Source organism: Conger conger, chromosome 15 (genome assembly GCF_963514075.1).
Source record: "Conger conger chromosome 15, fConCon1.1, whole genome shotgun sequence".
Classification (NCBI taxonomy): domain Eukaryota; kingdom Metazoa; phylum Chordata; class Actinopteri; order Anguilliformes; family Congridae; genus Conger; species Conger conger.
The window spans coordinates 7,773,623-7,791,690 of record NC_083774.1 but is presented as its reverse complement, the minus strand read 5'-3'; the positions used below and the strand labels follow the sequence as shown (position 1 = coordinate 7,791,690).

Here is an 18,068-nt window from a genome sequence, read left to right as displayed (position 1 = left end):
GGTCTTTTAGTCCTGGATCTTGATGGGATATTTACGTTGTGTGTTCTGCGTCAGCTTGCCACTGCATTTGGAGTTGCATTTGTCTTCCACATATCAGTTTCATACATTGATGAAATTTCAATGCTGGTCTTGTGTGCCGTGTTTCCATATTTACCCGAATACAGCGACAGAACTGTAGCCCAACTGATTTTAAGCTTGGCCCGTGAATTTCATCCATTATAATTGCCTCATGTCTGATCCAATGACAAGTACAGCACTTTCCATTCTGAATCAGTGAATTGCCTCTGCAGTGATAGTATGATTAACTGTATGCTGCGATGAATCTCTCATTCTCTTATAGATATGCTCTGGTGATGTTTACTCACGTTGTGATAAAAGATGAATTGGTTGACGTGTCAGAATCCTTGTTCTCAGTGTCACCCTTTTCTGCCAACGATGTCGACCTTCCACAAAATCCAGGTAAGTAGCAGTGGCTCTTGTTAATTATTGCTGTTCCAGTGTTCATTTACAAAATCTAATATTGAAAGATAATAATTCAAGCTCAGCATCAACAGTATCGGAGTGGAACCTGCTGATTCATTATTTTAGTTTGGATAAACGAGAGAAAGAAATGTGGAAGTCCCACCATACGTTATTAAGTGAGACAATTCTTTTTCATGATTTGGCTCCTCCATAATTTTACATGTGCATTTTAAGTGCATTTTTTCAAAGAATATTTGTATTCATTTTGGTTTCGCCATTACTGCAGTTTTTGTACATTGTCCTCCAATCTCAGGGCAGCATAATGTTTGAGACAAATGGCTTCACAGGTGTTTCTGATTAGTCAGATGTGTTCAATCGCTTCATTAGTCTCGGGAAAGCAGAGCTTTCAGCATATAGTCTTGATACTAGGCTTTCTATTGCCTTTCGCGTCTGTTATTGGTGTTTGTCAATACCAAATGAGGACCATAGTTGCGGCAATTAAAGTTAAGGAAGTCATTATGAGGCTGAAAAATTTGAAGAAATATAGCACAAGCTTACAGTGACATCTCTGTCAACAGCCTAAAGCGACCTAAACCACCATGTGCTTGTGGCTTCTAACTGTCCAGCTGTAATGTGGTAATGGGTCTCTTTCTCGTGTTCTCTCTCTCTCTCTCTCCCTCTCTCCCCCCCCTCTCTCTCTCTCCCTCTCACTCTCTCTCTGTCTCAGGTGTGATTACGGCTGGAGCTGTGGCCGGGACATTAGCGGTCATAACTGCTCTTGCTGTCGGGGCCGCCGTGTACTGGAGGAGGTGAGTCCGTGTCTCCAAACCTGTGAAAGTAGACGACGGATGACACATCATCAATATCAATATCAATATGTATTCCTTACAGAGCTGCCAAAAAGAGACCTACAGAGATCCCCATCGAGGCCATGAGGTAATTATCTGAAGGCTGCGGTGGGTCTCGCACCCCTGTGTACATTAAACAGTGGGTCTGGGTCTGAACGCACAATGGCTAGTGGGAGGGTATGTGGTGGGTCCCACAGTGAGTCTGTTGTTCTCAAGGCTATACTAGTATATGTATTTGAAGGTACTAAATTTCCTCAAAATCAAAATAATGTTGTTGCCCTTGGCTCGGGCACGATTTTAATGTGTTCGTGTAAGACGTCTTTGGACGGGTCAGAGGCTTTGGACGGGTTCAAATCCCATCTCTAACTCATTACACCAGCTGGGAATCAAACTCTTTTCCCGAGCCATTGTGTGACACTAACACCTTCATTCCTGTAATGTTGCTTAAAAAGGTGAAAACCTTTTTTTTTTTACTTCTTTCTTTTTTCTTTTACAGAAACAAAGTGTAAGTACACATCTACCTGTAGTTTTAAATTTAAATTTGTGTGAGTGTGTGTGTTCAAGTGTATACAGAAGTGTGTGTGTGTGTGTGTGCATGTATGCGTATACACAAGTGTGAGTGTGTGGAGAGAGAGTTCGTGTGACAGAATTTGTTGTGTGTGTGTGAGAGAAAGTGTTTGTATGAGGGATTGTGTGTGTGTGTGTGACAGAGAGAGAGAATGAGAGAACAGTGTGTGTGTGTGCCTCAGAGAGAGAGTTTGTGTGTGTGCAGTCTTGCTGTGCAGTCAGTATCACGCAGTAATCACAGTGTTGTGTTTTCCTGCAGTGGTGTGCCTGTGCAGGTGGTGGAGTATGAGGTGTACCACAAGAAGCAGAGCGCGGATTCCAACTGTGGATTTGCTGAACAATATGAGGTAAAACATGAGGACCACAAACTCAAGGCTCAGGATTATATCCCCCTCAACAGCATGCAGGGAGAATTCATAATTCAGGACATTTCAGACACTTCAGTTTCTGAGTCTGGCCTACTGGTGGGGAGGCCATGCCACTGAATTTACAAAGAAGTATCCCAAATGACCTGAATTCACTCTATCCACACAAATAAAATCCCCTTGAGAACCGGCTACTGTGTAAGTAGTCGTCCAAACTAGGTTCTCATGCATCATGTTCCAGGTGCCATCAACATTTGTTGTAGTTAGAGCAGGGATCTGAAATTCCTGTCCTGGAGGGCCACAGTGTCTGTTGGTTTTTGGCACATTTCTGTGCTTAATCTGTGCTTAAGTCAATAATTGGCGATAGGCCCTATACACCTTGTTTCCAAGGCCTAAATTGGGTGTTGATTGAAAGGAAACCACAAAGATCTACATACGCTGTGTGTTACTGTATCACTGAAATGTCAGAGGTTCCAAACCCTGTTCCTGTACCATCCTGGAGGCTTTCACTCCAAACCTAAACCAAAGCACACCCCATTCAACAGCAAGAGCAGGGCTGCCCAACCCTGTTCCTGGAGATCGACTGTCCTGTAGGCTTTCACTCAAACCCAAACAAAGCACCTCATTCAACAGCAAGAGATCCCATTCGGCTGCTAATTAGTTGCAGGGGAACCAAACGAGGCTTGACATGAAAACCCACAGTGAGATCTTCAGGAAGAGGGAATGATGGGAACCACTGAAGGAAAGATGGCAGGACAAGGAAAAGTAGCTTCATGAAGTTACGACGCCGTGTTTTCCTTTATCCCTGCAGGACCTGCGGTCGGTGGGCATCGCCCAGTCGAAGACGAGTGCCACAGATCCTGAAAACAAGGGCAAGAACCGCTACAGCAACGTGCTGCCGTGTGAGTGAACCTCAGCTTATACTTTGTGGCACAACCCTCACAACATGTCATTTATCTGACACTTTTATCCAAAGCGACTTACAGTTGATTAGACTAAGCAGGACATGATCCCCCCCCCCCCGGAGCAATGTAGGGCTCAGGGCCTTGCTCAAGGGCCGAACAGCAATACAGATCTTATTGTGGCTACACCTGGGCTTGAACCACCAACCGTCCGGGACCCAGTCATGCACCCCTCTCAGCCTGTAGCGTGTTGTATGACATTAGGTGTCACACGACTCATTTTCTCAGCGTTGCTCACCTGGAAACGTTTTGGCGACCGAGCCGTCGCTTCATCGTAACTTCTCCCTTCATTTCTGTTTTCCCTTCATAGACGACGCGTCACGAGTCAAACTGTCTGTCCAGGGGAGTCAGTTTGACGACTACATCAATGCCAGCTACATCCCGGTATGTACCCTGTGTTTGGATAGTTAACTTTGGTGACTTTTGCTCTGTTTGTTTGTTTGTTTGTTTGTTAAAAAAAAAGAAAAAAAAAGAAAAAAAAGGCCCTTGTCCTTTTCTTTGTTGTACAGGTAGCAGTTGAAATTGTACTTACCTCTAGGGTCTTTCAGCGAACTTATCCCTGGTTATGGGTATGCACTTTGTTGTACGTCGCTCTGGATAAGAGCGTCTGCCAAATGCCAATAATGTAATGTAATGTACCCTGAGGTTCCGTAGAGATAGGTCGCTTCATAAGCCACCCGAATGTGGCTCGCAATGCAGAGGCTATACTGGCAGCAGCACTACAATAAAAGTCTGTCTTAACATTGTCTTACATTTCGGCTTGTGATATGACTGAAGATCTCATTTCTTTTTCTCAAGTTGAAATTGATATTAACTTATATTCGTGAAATGTTCTTGCCCCATTGGCAGATCTTGAAATGAGTCAAACTGTGGCAATATTTTTGTCTTATTTAGCTGAAATAAGAAACAAGAACTAGGATTCTTATATTGAAGTCTCAATATAAGAAATTTTGGTTTTTAGCAGTGTGTGGTTTTGGAATTGAGCCCCCGTGGGTTTTATCTGTGTTTGCCCTGACAGGGTTACAACTGCAAAAAGGAGTATATTGCAGCACAGGGTCCTCTCCCAGGGACGGTGGACGAGTTCTGGAGAATGCTCTGGGAGAAGAACGTCCGCACCCTGGTCATGCTGACCAGATGCAACGAAATGGGAAGGGTGGGTAACTTCTGTGTGCCTGCCCTGGGTCACATACGTGTCTGATAGACTGTACTTATCTCACAGAGTTTCTTGGGCCCAAAAATAGGTTGCGGGAGTGTGTGAGGTGGGTTCCAGAATGGGTCTGTGCTGTGTATTTAATGCGTCCCTGAAAGGTAGTAGATTTCTCATCTAGGTCCTGATATTAAAATATTTAAGAACCAGTGCTTTAACACTTTGAAAAACAACAGATCTGCAATAGATCCCTGAGAATTTAGGATGTTTAACATGTTAGCAACCAACCAAAATGACAGAAGAATTTTGTCGAAAGAAATGCATTTACCTGAATCTGAACAATGATTGAATATCCTTTCTTTGACTGCAGTTGTGATGCTCACAATAACCTAGTTAACCTGGCTAACGATAAAAGGGCTGCAAGAGCTGCATAAGGTGAACATGGTGTAAGAGTAGCAACACAAAAGTCATCGTTGTACTATTGCCAGTAGTAGTATTAGTAGTAGTTGTAGCAATACTAGTCATAGCACTGCCAATTGTAGTAGTGGGCATAGTAGTAATCAAAGTAGGAGAGATAGGGTGGCGCAACAGGCTAAGACGCAGCGCACTTGCGGTTGCAGTTTGCTGCGGTTGCACACCAGGGACCGGGGTTCGATTCTCAGTCCTGCCAAAAGCCAAATTTGGCCGGCTCACATGGGGCAGCAATAATTGGCTCGCTGCTCCAGAGGGAGGGACTTGGCAGGGTTAGTAGATCACCGCACCTCGGGCGCCTCGGAATCACGGCAACGGGCATGAGACGAGACGGCTTGAAGAAGGCGTGTCGCTCTCCTTCAGGCCACCGAGGGACGGGGTACGGGCGGTGTATCTAATACTACTACCTCCAATTGAATCAGACGAGGTACAATTGGCTACCAAATTGGGAGAAAAAGGGGAAAAATCCGAAAAAAAAAAAAAAAAAGTAGGACAGATAGTAGCAGCAGTTGTGTTGAGCAGCCAGAAAATAAAGCATCCACACGCTCTCCTCAGGTGAAATGTGAAGAATACTGGCCTTCCGACACCAAACACTATAAGAACATTGCTGTGACGACCACGTCTATCATCCCATTGGAGGACTGGACCATCAGAGACTTTGATGTGAAAAACGTGAGAGCATTTGCAATTTTTTTAATTAGCATTTTTTTAACCATTGTTTGATGTAGATTGTGTTGTCCCTACTCTATTACATTGTAAGATTAAAAATTAAATTCTGTTTTCACGGAAATTCACCAGACCTGTGTCATCTCCTGGTGACATATGAATTTGTTTGACGCAAACTGACTGAGCATTATCTGTGTCTGGGAAAATAAAAGGGCTTTAGTTGTGTCAGGTAAAATAAAAGACCTTTAGTTGTGTCAGGTAAAATAAAAGACCTTTCGTTGAGTCAAGTAGAATAAAAGGGCTTTAGTTGTGTCAGGTAAAATAAAAGACCTTTAGTTGTGTCAGGTAAAATAAAAGGGCTTGATTTATGGCAGGTAAAATAAAATTAATTTTGTTGTGTCAGGTAAAATAACAGACCTTTAGTTATGTCAGGTAAAATAAAAGGGCTTTAGTTGTGTCAGGTAAAATAAAAGGGCTTTAGTTGTGTCAGGTAAAATAAAAGGGCTTTAGTTGGCTCGGGTGAAATAACACTCGGTGTGCTTTGATGGTCCCAGGTGAAAACGGCAGAAACCCGGAATCTGCGGCAGTTCCACTTCACGGCTTGGCCCGACCACGGGGTGCCCGAGTCCACCGAGCTGCTAATCAACTTCCGTCACCTGGTCAGGGAGCACATGGAGCAGCACTCCCGAAACTCTCCCACCGTGGTGCACTGCAGGTGAGCCGAGAGCAGGGTCACTGACGTCCTCACCCACAATCCTGCTGGCCCGTCCAGAGCTCATACTGTAGCATGGGTCATCAGGTTCATACTGTAGCACTGCCAGAGGTCAGGGGTCATCGGGTTCTTACTGTAGTACTGCCAGAGGTCAGGGGTCATCGGGTTCTTACTGTAGTACTGCCAGAGGTCATGGGTCATCAGGTTCATACTGTAGCACTGCCAGAGGTCAGGGGTCATCAGGTTCTTACTGTAGTATTGCCAGGGGTCAGGGGTGGGAGGGTTCATACTGTAGCACTGCAGACGTCAGGGGTCAGAAGTTTCATACTGTAGTATTGCCAGGGGTCAGAGGTTGTAGGCTTCATACTGTAGCACTGCAGACGTCAGGGGTCAGAAGGTTCATACTGTAGTATTGCCAGGGGTCAGAGGTTGTAGGGTTCATACTGTAGCACTGCAGACATCAGGGGTCAGAAGGTTCATACTGTAGTATTGCCAGGGGTCAGGGGTTGTAGGGTTCATACTGTAGTATTGCCAGGGGTCAGAGGTTGTAGGGTTCATACTGTAGTATTGCCAGGGGTCAGGGGTTGTAGGGTTCATACTGTAGCACTGCAGACGTCAGGGGTCAGAAGGTTCATACTGTAGTATTGCCAGGGGTCAGAGGTTATAGGGTTCATACTGTAGCACTGCAGACGTCAGGGGTCAGAGGGTTCATACTGTAGTATTGCCAGGGGTCAGGGGTTGTAGGGTTCATACTGTAGCACTGCAGACGTCAGGGGTCAGAAGGTTCATACTGTAGTATTGCCAGGGGTCAGAGGTTGTAGGCTTCATACTGTAGCACTGCAGACGTCAGGGGTCAGAAGGTTCATACTGTAGTATTGCCAGGGGTCAGAGGTTGTAGGGTTCATACTGTAGCACTGCAGACATCAGGGGTCAGAAGGTTCATACTGTAGTATTGCCAGGGGTCAGAGGTTGTAGGGTTCATACTGTAGTATTGCCAGGGGTCAGGGGTTGTAGGGTTCATACTGTAGCACTGCAGACGTCAGGGGTCAGAAGGTTCATACTGTAGTATTGCCAGGGGTCAGAGGTTATAGGGTTCATACTGTAGCACTGCAGACGTCAGGGGTCAGAGGGTTCATACTGTAGTATTGCCAGGGGTCAGAGGTTGTAGGGTTCATACTGTAGCACTGCAGACGTCAGGGGTCAGAAGGTTCATACTGTAGTATTGCCAGGGTCATCGGGTTCTTACTGTAGTATTGTCAGGGGTCAGAGGTCAGGGGTTGTAGGGTTCATACTGTAGTATTGCCAGGGGTCATCGGGTTCTTACTGCAGTATTGCCAGGGGTCAGAGGTTGTAGGGTTCATACTGTAGTATTGCCAGGGGTCAGAGGTTGTAGGGTTCATACTGTAGTATTGCCAGGGGTCAGAGGTTATAGGGTTCATACTGTAGTATTGCCAGGGGTCATCGGGTTCTTACTGTAGTATTGTCAGGGGTCAGAGGTTGTAGGGTTCTTACTGTAGTATTGTCAGGGGTCAGGGGTCAGAGGTTATAGGGTTCATAGTGCCGACTCTCTTCTCGCCTCCAGCGCCGGGGTGGGCCGGACAGGGACCATGATCGCCATCGATCACCTGATCTTTCAGATCGAGAGGGAGAGCATGGTGGACCTGTACGCCATCGTGCACAGCATGCGAATGCACCGCGGCCTCATGGTCCAGACCGAGGTGAGGAGCGTGCGCTTTGTAACGCATCATTATAATGTTATTTCGCTGACGCTTATATCCAACGTGACCTTGAGTTGATTAGACTCAGCAGGAGACAATCCCCCCCCCAGGAACAATGTGGCTCAAGGGATATTTTCACCCTTTTTTTAAAATTTGCGTTTTCTTCCTTCACAGGAGCAGTACGTGTTCCTGCACAGGTGCGCCTTGGACATTATCAAATCAAGGACCGGAACCAACGTGGACCTGATCTACCAGAACACAGCCGCAATGGATATTTATGAGAACTTTAAGCCCGGGGGCGCGGGGGCCGTCTAGTCTCCAACCGGAACCCGGCCGTCCACCACCCAGCTCCCCATGGGGCAGCACTGCCACCTCATGCCAGGATGGTCCCGGGTATGGGTGTTCTACGCGTGGGGTTCCTCCAGGTTCTCCAGTCTCCTCCCACAGTCCAAAGACGTGCAGGGTAGGGTACTTGGGGGGTGAGTTAACAGGGTGTTGCAGCAAAAGAGCATGCATGCTCAGTCAACCTACCCTGTATAAGCAAAGGTTAATAAATAAATCAAATAAATAATAATAATCTCCATGCTCTCTAGCACGGGATTCTCTAATGGTCGTCCACAGTGAAAGTTTTACCACAGTGATTGTATTATTTATCTACTGCTCCAGAAATCTTGAAGAATTAAGGAAAAATGTTTGTCTTTTCAACAGGAAGGTGAATATTTTTAACGATCGGTATTGTTATTTTTTCAATTATGTCACTGTTTTTTTGTAAGCTGATTTTGGCAGACTTTTCAGGTAAACAAATGAAATAATTTTGATAGGAGAAACCGTGTGGAAAATACTGTATACGTTAAGCTTTGCACATTCTGAAGAAATGGGCTATTTTACATTTTATATTTTATTCTTTCTATTCTTTCTATGCTTATTTTCGCTTGCTTGTTTCAGATGCATTTCAGATTGTTTTTGTGCCACAAAGGTTAAATATGGTTATCACAATGTGTGCAATACAAGACTTTTCTATATATACAGAACAGGATTTAATTCTGCTGAAAGAGATTTATGTACACAGACACGCACGCACGCACACACACACACACACACACACACTCAGGACATTTGTAAACTTGTCAGAGTTGCGGAGGATGCTGGTAGGCAATTGCCCTTTGACTTAAAAATGAATATTGAGATATTTATGTCACCACAAAGTCTGTCATCAGGTTATATATATATATATATATGTATACATCTATGTTCCTTTATATGCCTCTAAAGCAGAGCACTTAACTCCAGTCCATGACAACAGTGCTCATCTGTGCTGCCCTGCCTGGCACTAGTGCTGTGAAGAGGAAGCAGAGTTTGCAGGGCAAACAGTTTTGACGGCAGCCATTTTGTGTGTGTTCTTACTCGGGCTGGGGTAAGTGTTGGGGGGGGCGGGGGCAGCGAAGGGTTTTTTTAGTCACAGAGCACTGTGGAAATCTGACACATAGGGCCAGTTTCACAGACACAAATTCTCCATATGAAACTGATTTTAGTCCAGGGTTAGGCTTAATCTACTGTCTGTGAAACTGGCCCGTAGTGAAGTGGGCTCTCAGGCCCAGCCTGAATTTGTGCCAAATTCAGAGGTGATGTGAATGTTGATGACAGCGTGTGTTTCCATTCGGCTCAGCGGCTGTCAAAGAGTGTACGTATACCGCACAGTAAAAATCCATGCTGGAATATTCAGTGCAGTACAGTGATGTGATATGTTTCTGATAATCGGTATGTCTTATGTGGTATGAAATTACCTGCTGATTTTAGTTTTTAAGACAAACCCATTCAAAGCACTGTTTGGTAGAATGCACTGGTTGCGTACTGTATGCATATTTTGACTGGGTAATTATCTTTGAGATTTTTAAATTTTATTTTTACTTGAAGAACATAATAATTCATTCTTAATATATCTTAATATCATCACTGCAAAGTGAATCTGTATACAGTAAATTTAATTATTGTTGCTACATGCTGTTGAAATTGACTTTTTTTCTTTATATATCTTCAGAGCTTTTTGGCTTTTTGCACATATTTCTACCTGGGGGTCATGACCCCAAAGATGCCTCAGCAGAACTCGGTAAAGGGTCATAGGAGAACGAGAACGGTTTTACTTATCACAGACTGTCCATACAAACTGCCTCAATCTATTTAAACTTTTTTCATTTTTCATTTCTCCATTTTGTGTTTGTCAGAAGTAAACTGACCAGCCAGTGCACAAACACAATGGCTCATTATTTCTCAGAAATAAGACCCTTCTCATACCGATGGTACAGCGCTGAGAGAATGCGCTTCATAACACGGCCTGCGATGTAACGGTGTTGAGCTCCTGTAAATCCACTAGAGAGAAGTGAAGCCCGCAGCTCCCGATGTGGGCAGGGATGTTGGCTGTTTTGGTCAGTTGTTTTGGTGCATGCATCAGTTCCGATCGTTAGTTCAGTTTGTTCATTGTAAAACAAAATGGTCAATTTTACAGTAAAATACTGCCTTACAGTGCAATGCTTTCCAGTAAAGTGCTGAGCAACTAACAACGAAGTACTTCATAAAGGGTCTTAAGTACAGCTTGGCTGTGTTTGAAAAGGAAATACTAGCATACTACTCGTGCTAGTTTTCAGGCTGATTTTCATTTCAATGTAGTACGAGTAGTGTGCTTAGTTTGCGGTTTTGAACACAGCCCAGTGTTTGCCATGTAAGGGGAGACACTGCAGTGGTTGAGGAAATGTGTTCTGTTTTAAGGGTAAATCCCACTGTTGTGCCAATCAGATTTTGTAGTTGCTACTGTACTTCTTTTACTGTGTTTTTTTTGTTTTTGTTTTCAATATGAAGTACTATGCTGTATTGTGAAGGACATTTAAAGTACTTGTGAATTTATTGTTGTCAGTTGTCATAACCATTTGCTCTGTGCAGTGTTCAGTATGACACTTGACATCCTGTGAGGGAAAACAATATTTTTTGTAAGAATAAATTCTGTAAAACTGTCAACAAAACAGGATTAAATATCTTTTATTTTACAAGCTTTCCTGTTCATTTTGAGTGTGTGTTGTGTGAGCATTTGTATGTGGGTGTCTATGTGTACGTGGCCATTTACACACCAAAATAATTCATAGATAATTCCACATGGTTATTGTCATGCTCACACATTTCAAAGATTGCCTCTCCACATCATTTTAACTTTATTGCATTTCATAATTATTATTCAGATAAGTGTGTGCAATCATGCACTTGTAGTAGTCTGTGATTACGACTGGTATCAGATTGATTTCCGTCATTAAGATGAAGGAGCTGGGAAGACCATGAAAGTAAGTCACATTTCCATGATTTGGTTATCAAATTTGAGTTTCCTGTACAGAATGGAGATTGCATAATAACACACTTAAAATGATAGAAACTGTGCGTTCATCTTGTCTGGGAATTAGCACAGTATGTGGTTCACACGACTTATTCACGGTCACTGATGAATGAGAGCTGTAGACAGACTGAAATGCAGGCTTGGCAACAATGCCCGCAGGGTAGGTCTGAGTGATCTTAGTGCACAGACGTGTTTGCAGGGTCCTGTGCTCCTGTGCAAGCTTCCCTTATGAAATAAAACGAATGTGAAAATCACAATTTGTGAAAAAAATCACAATCATGTGAAAGACAATGTCCGGGGTGTATACCTACCTCTTGTTCGATGCATGCTGGGATGTCGGCTCCAGCACTTCCTGTGACCCTGACCAACCAAAGGCTAATTAATTGATGGTCAGTTTGAAGCACTGTGAAGCTGAGTGAGTGGGCATATTCATTTTAAAGGTTAATTTAACATGGAGGGCGGCCTGCAGCATAGTGGTTATGGTACATGACTCGATCCCCGGTGTACCCACAATAAGATCAGCACAGCCGTTGGGCCCTTGAGTAAGGCCCTTAACCCTGCATTGCTCCAGGGGTGGATTGTCTCCTACTTAGTCTGATCAACTGTAAGTCGCTTTGGATAACAGCATCAGCCAAATGATATGTAATGTAATTTTTTTGGTTACTGTTTAACCTCATTCTTCATATTTTCCCTGCCATTCAAAGCAAATTTGTGAAAATGCAAAATTTGCAATTGGTCTTTTATCAATTTTTTTATCTTTATTATAAGTAATTGTGTAACATCACACTGGGAAAACCTCTTGTTTGTCCATATGGAAACGTTTGCATATACCTTGGATTTGATTCTTGTTGAATGAGTTGACTTTACATTGTAACATTACATGCCATTGTAGGTACACGAATGCCGGGCTGTGAGTAGTATGATGGATTAGGGATGGGGCGGCCTGTAGCGTAGTGGTTAAGGTAAATGATTGGGACACACAAGGTTGATGGTTCTAATCCTGGTGTAGCCACAATAAGACCTGCACAGCCGTTGGGCCTTTGAGCAAGGCCCTTAACCCTGCATTGCTTCAGGGGAGGATTGTCTCCTGCTTAGTCTAATCAACTGTACATGGCTCTGGATAAGAGTGTCTGCCAAATGCCAATAATGTAATGTAATGTGTTTCAGCCTAAATCTCCAACCCAAATCCAAGAGAATGCTCTCAGATGGAGAAAGGGATAATTGAGCCAAAAATCCAGGTTGAACAGATCAGATTCAATCTGAGTCCTATAACCACAATTGACTCTGACCTTTAATTTTTAAAAAGGTCCATAATGTTGTATTTGTTGAATTTTAATTCATTTGCTGCAATCAAATGGAACTGAGCTGTATCAGAGTACCGCCAGCAGGGGGCGTCGTGAGACGCATTTTCAAACACAGAGCTGGGAAGCACATCCAGACTTGTAATATTAGAGCTTATTAATATTTATCAAGGACAATGGAGGGCTTAGAAAACATATTGAAGAAGCAATATTCACTTTAATGAAATAAATGCACCATATATTATGCCATACACGGCATGCTTATTTCATTAAAACTATTTTTTCCCCAGATGTTTTTCAGGCCCTTCTGTGTCCTTGAAAAATATAATTTTTATATCAAAAGGAGAATAAACCTTTTACTCAAAAGTTGCCAAAGTTTGGGTATGGTTAATTACCCATGAGCCAACAGTGCTGTCTGTCAATGTAGAATCAGCATGCGTTCTTGATTCTGGGGACTACTTTCTCGGTTTACTGCCGTTTTCACTCAAAGAAAGCCATTTTTGGAAGGTTAAACGTGAATGTATTTTATCTATGGGAAAATATGACCTTTGAAAAAACTGTTTGAATGAATGTACCAATTGTTTACCAAACTGGCACTGTCCTATGTGACAACTGGATTCTCAGGGGGACGGTACAAAACATTAATTTATTTACTGACTTTTGAAGGCCTTGCTATAATTGAACAATTCCTTTTACCTGGCCTGGCTGTTCCATCAGAAATTCCCTGGACCTGTTCATAGGAACTGTTTCTAGGATTTGCAGCCTGACTGATACGGTCAAGTATGGTGGGAAGTCTCTCATCAATGCAATTTTGTCTGTTGTTCCGACTCGACCGCTTCTAAACTGGGTACAATGTAAGGAACTCAAGGGAAACTAGGGCACAGTGTGTAAGCTTGTGGAACAGAGGAGCTAAAAGTGGCAAAGAAACTTTTTATGGGACATTTTCTGTAGGGAGGATGTAAAAGATATCTTTTAATTATTAAGCAGAATTCTGAGGTCTGGGCCGGCGGCTGGTTCCACAGCACCGACTCTGGGTGGGGAGTGGGCCCGACTCGGGAATCAAATCCGGATTGGGCTAGAATGTAAAAAATGACACCAATTTGCAGTTATTTAGCTGATGCTTTTATCCGAATTGACTTACAATTGATTAGACTAAGCAGAGGACAATCCCCCTTGATGCAAGGTGGCGCTAAGGGCCTTGCTCAAGGGCCCAACATCTGATCTTATTGTGGCTACCCCAGGTCTGCAACCACCAACCTTTCCGGGTCCCAGTCATGTACCTTCGCCACTAGGCTGCAGTTTTTTGTGCAGATATGGTGTATAATTTTTTTTACAGTATGCCAGCAGCCAGGCAGCCTGGTGAACAATCAGCCTTGGTGTCATCTGGGGAAGGGAGGATTTCAGTCGGAGGGATATCCGTGTCTCCAGTGACCCCTCTCAGCCCTCCGGTACCCATAAGAGCATAAAATGCACTTAAAATGCTCCCGCCAGCGTTTTGGAGTTCCCCATGCAGGAATACTGTTCTTTTTACCCCGCCTTGTGGCTGTCACCATCGAAGGAACAGTTCTAATGCGCGTCGTGGGGGGTTTGGTTTGTTTATTAGCGCTGTGCTGCCCACATCAGTCTCTCTCTCTCTCTCGCTCTCTCTCTCATCTATCTGTCTGTACCACTGCCATGGCAACGTTTAATTAGTGCCAGAATGAAGCTTGAATGTGTGTATTACACGCTGACACACACAATGTTTGAAACTGTGTGGGGGGGTATTGTGTGTGCCGTGTTCACTCTGGGGCACAACTGCAGACTGAGAGCTGGAGATCGGGGGTGAATCACGTGTCAGACTGCAAATGGTCAATAAAGTATTTTTTAAAATAAAATCTCTCACACAAAGCGGAGACTTTTTCCGAAGGTGATCTTATAAAATCAGAGCTTTTCCTGGTCGCTGAGCCTTTGAATTCTGTTCCATTAAGAGCACACTTTGGTAAACGCAATGAGTGCTCAGTTCAGTTCAGTTCAGGTCAATGAGACGAGTGCTTTACACTGAAGCAAATACACAGACTTCTGTAGACTTTACTCTTGGGTAGGCCTAAACTCTCAGAATTTTTTTTTTCTTTGGTGTGTCTCCATAGAGGAGCCCTTGTTAGTTTATTATGGAAGCCTCTGTCATAGGTGTGTGAACTGTGAAGTGTGAACGCTCCAACTAGATGGGGTTCTTCTATGGAATCACAGGGTTCCTTTTGGCACCATTTTTTGTTATAGTGAAAAGTCTTTGTGTACCAGTAAAATTTGCCTCCACTTTATAAATTAAAATAAAAATTGGAGACAAGATGTCACAGTGAAATCACTTTGGTCGGTTTGTTGACTATTGGTCATGGGTCATGGAAGGGGTTAAAACAAGTTGCTCACCCCGTCTCCATTTGTACATAGTTTAAGACTTTTTTAATGTTGCAAAAAAGCTTCTGTTAATTGTTTTGATAAAAATTAGATATTAAATAAATGCGATATTGTTTGGAATGACAGGGAGCAGTCACAATATGCATCTCTGTAATAAAACAACCATAACCCCCCTCTACATAAAGGTGATGATAAGTTCTTCAGAATATACATACTGCTAACCCATCACTATACCACTGATTAACTGGGCTGGCTATTGCATTTTCGTGCAGATATCTTGGGCTTTTTCTTTACTCTATATGGGGTTATATGTAATCAAAATTCTTCCTCTATCCATTAAAATAAGTCCCTGAAAATGGCAAGCAGATGTCACTTCAAAGGCAGTTATTATAGGCCTTGAACCACCCTTACATTTGTAGGCCTAGTTTAAAATCTTGGTTTAGTTTTGAACGTTTTAATGGTTTCAAGCAGTGCGGTCAGAGTGAATGGGGTTATATCAACATAGGCTACCGCCGACACAAAATTCATAGCAGGCTAAATCACCAAAAAAAAAACCCTCCGATGGCATCTGTCTCCTCAAAATCACATTCCGTGAGTGCAAACGGCATTTCGCTGTGGTGCGACCTCCAGGTTCCACAGCTCCACTCCGAGTTTTCCCACATTCCCTGCGTCCTACGCGCACACCCCGATCCTCCGGTATTTCCTGCCCTCGCGTTCAGCAGCTGTATCGCCGTGGCTTTCCGACGGTAATGACTTTCACTAGCCCGCATGCCAAGCAGCGACAGAGTTGCACTCCCACCGCCGAGATGCAGTCGCTGAATTTTATTTTCAGTCTTTTCTAGCCTCTATGTTCTGAATATTATCCTCGATATCCTTTGCCTCAACAAAGTGCGAGCGCGAGCGTTGCAAATATCCCTTTTGCCCGAGGACAGCGCGCTTCAACACGGCACGTATGTGAAGTAGTGGCTGTCAGCGCGCTGCTAGCAAGTTCTTAGGACGGCGATTCTGGACGAGGTTAGTGTCGCCTCTGCACTACTACACCTACTAGTCAGCGAATCGTGATTTTGATGTTATTGTCTCACAGTGCTTTCAGGTAAAGTCTTGCAAGCTTTTTTCGCAGCACTTGATGCTCGTGGGAGAAATGCACTGAAGTTGTTGGGATATAGATGACCGTAAACGCCAATAACTGTCATGTATGTGGGTCTTTTTTTGGATCATTTTCAATCACCGTGGAATGCGTTTGCGGCTGAATTCGTTGATTCAACCGCAAACTGTAACGGTTCCGTAACGGTAACCCTTATCTCGCCAGATAGCCTACACCCAGTTTATTGTATTGAGACATGTCTGTCACGGGGATTACGTGTTTCTCCTATAAAGCTCGTATTCAGTGTTGGATAATTGCTAATTTTCCAATCTTGCTCGTTCTTACATTCCGCGCAGTGCATCTGTAGCCTACACCAGCCTGTTGTATTCTGCAAGCACTACATCAAACCTGCATTTTTCTTTGCTCGCTACCCCAGATGCAAGTTAACCAGCCACGTTGCTTACCCAGCAGCCGAGGGACAAGCACATAGTCTCGAGCCTGACGGTTGAAGCCTTTTCACCGTACTCGCCGTCCATTAAAACCACGTTGCTGCATTTATACTAGCATATAACGCATATAAGTAGGCTACCTTTCGTTTCTGTTGGATGTGGAGTAACGATATGGTTACATGTTTTCTTATTATTTAGCTTGATGATTAATTGATTCATATTCACACAGTATTTGATTACTGTTTTTGTACTGCTATTTTGCGAAAATTTGTAGCATGTTAGATAATAGCTTGCCACAAGTTAATTTCGCAGAACATGTTTAACGTCGTTACATCATTGGTTCTGGCACGATTTCTGGAACATTCACTGTTTCTGTCACATTGGGTGTACCTGCACGTTGCGCCATGCACGTCTCCAAACCGGGTGGTTTTCAAGTGGCTTTTGCGTTTGAATGAAAATTGAACACGGTATCACATGAAAAAATAGAATAACATTCACACTTAGTGATTTCTATTTAAATTTTAAAAGATTCATCTCATTTTAGCATTAGTCCCATGCGGTGGATTGCGCTCTTATTTATTTGTTAGTATTTTTTTAATTTTTTTTGTGCGCGCGCGCGCGCACACGCACACTTACTTGAGATTACTTTATTATTTTATTCTTTTTGTTCGATGCACCCTTTTTTTAGCCCGTTGCATAAGTCATCCTGGAAAAACGTGCATTATTATTATTATTATTATTATTATTATTATTATTATTATTATTATTATTTATTATTTATTTTTATTAATATTAATATTGTTACTATTGTTATTATAGTTGCACATTTGCATTTCGGTTTAAGTGTTAGTTTGTTTAACACGTTCATAATGTAGCCAAATGTTTTCTAGGCTGCAGAGGAGTTTATACAGCTGTCAACTGTTTATATTTTAGGCTTTCTGCTGCAGTGACGTTTGTTGTTACTAGCCTGAGAAAGCCTCCCACGTGTGTCTCCCACAGGGAAGATTAGGCCTACATTGCGTTCCTATCGCTTCATTCCCTGCGTTTCCTGCCGGAGGTTTTGCTCTTTGGAGGTGCGGCCGATCCCGGTCGTTTTGGGAATCCGGGATTGACTGATTGACTGACAGCAAAACCCGGCTGAGCGCCACGGAAGGCCGCGATTAATAAACCGCTAACTGCGGTGCCGTATGTCCCGGTGGTTGCGTGTGCTTGCGGGCTGCCTTTACGCTGTGGCGAAAGCGAGAGAGAGGAGAAATTCGGACTGGTTGATAAAAACTCTGTTTATGTTTTTTCCCTGGTCTGTGCCGTTTCAGCGCTGCGTTTTGAGGGGTTTATTTATTTATTTATTTTTACCTCTGGCGTCTGCAGGTGGCAGAGTGCCTGTTGGTTAGGGGAACAAGTGGCTGAGCGGGCGGATTTCGGGGTCAGACACCTCTGCTGTTCCTGAAAGCGAATCGTTAAAACTAACAGGCTCCGGTCCAGCTGTATAAACCGAGACGGGTGTGTTTACGATTCTAATTGCTGATCTGATGTAATCACTGATTGCAGG

At 43.5% G+C, this 18,068-nt stretch overlaps 2 protein-coding genes across 3 annotated transcripts in view; both read left to right on the top strand.

Annotated features, from left to right (window-relative positions):
* The window catches only part of LOC133111891 (receptor-type tyrosine-protein phosphatase eta-like), a 30,836-nt gene extending 21,487 nt beyond the window's left edge, over positions 1–9,349 (top strand). The window contains exons 21-32 of the mRNA XM_061222529.1: positions 341–459; positions 1,190–1,271; positions 1,354–1,398; positions 1,645–1,657; positions 2,024–2,224; positions 3,054–3,144; positions 3,515–3,588; positions 4,223–4,357; positions 5,378–5,494; positions 6,043–6,203; positions 7,783–7,918; positions 8,093–9,349. Coding sequence (XP_061078513.1) covers positions 341–459; positions 1,190–1,271; positions 1,354–1,398; positions 1,645–1,657; positions 2,024–2,224; positions 3,054–3,144; positions 3,515–3,588; positions 4,223–4,357; positions 5,378–5,494; positions 6,043–6,203; positions 7,783–7,918; positions 8,093–8,233 — 1,315 coding nt within the window. The 3' untranslated portion in view covers positions 8,234–9,349. The remainder of the gene's footprint in view (positions 1–340; positions 460–1,189; positions 1,272–1,353; positions 1,399–1,644; positions 1,658–2,023; positions 2,225–3,053; positions 3,145–3,514; positions 3,589–4,222; positions 4,358–5,377; positions 5,495–6,042; positions 6,204–7,782; positions 7,919–8,092) is intronic.
* A 6,372-nt stretch (positions 9,350–15,721) lies between these two features.
* The window catches only part of LOC133111810 (oxysterol-binding protein-related protein 5-like), a 62,633-nt gene continuing 60,286 nt past the window's right edge, over positions 15,722–18,068 (top strand). For both annotated transcript variants that reach the window (XM_061222404.1, XM_061222402.1), the window contains exon 1: positions 15,722–16,000. The gene's annotated coding sequence lies outside the window, so the exon portion shown is untranslated. The remainder of the gene's footprint in view (positions 16,001–18,068) is intronic.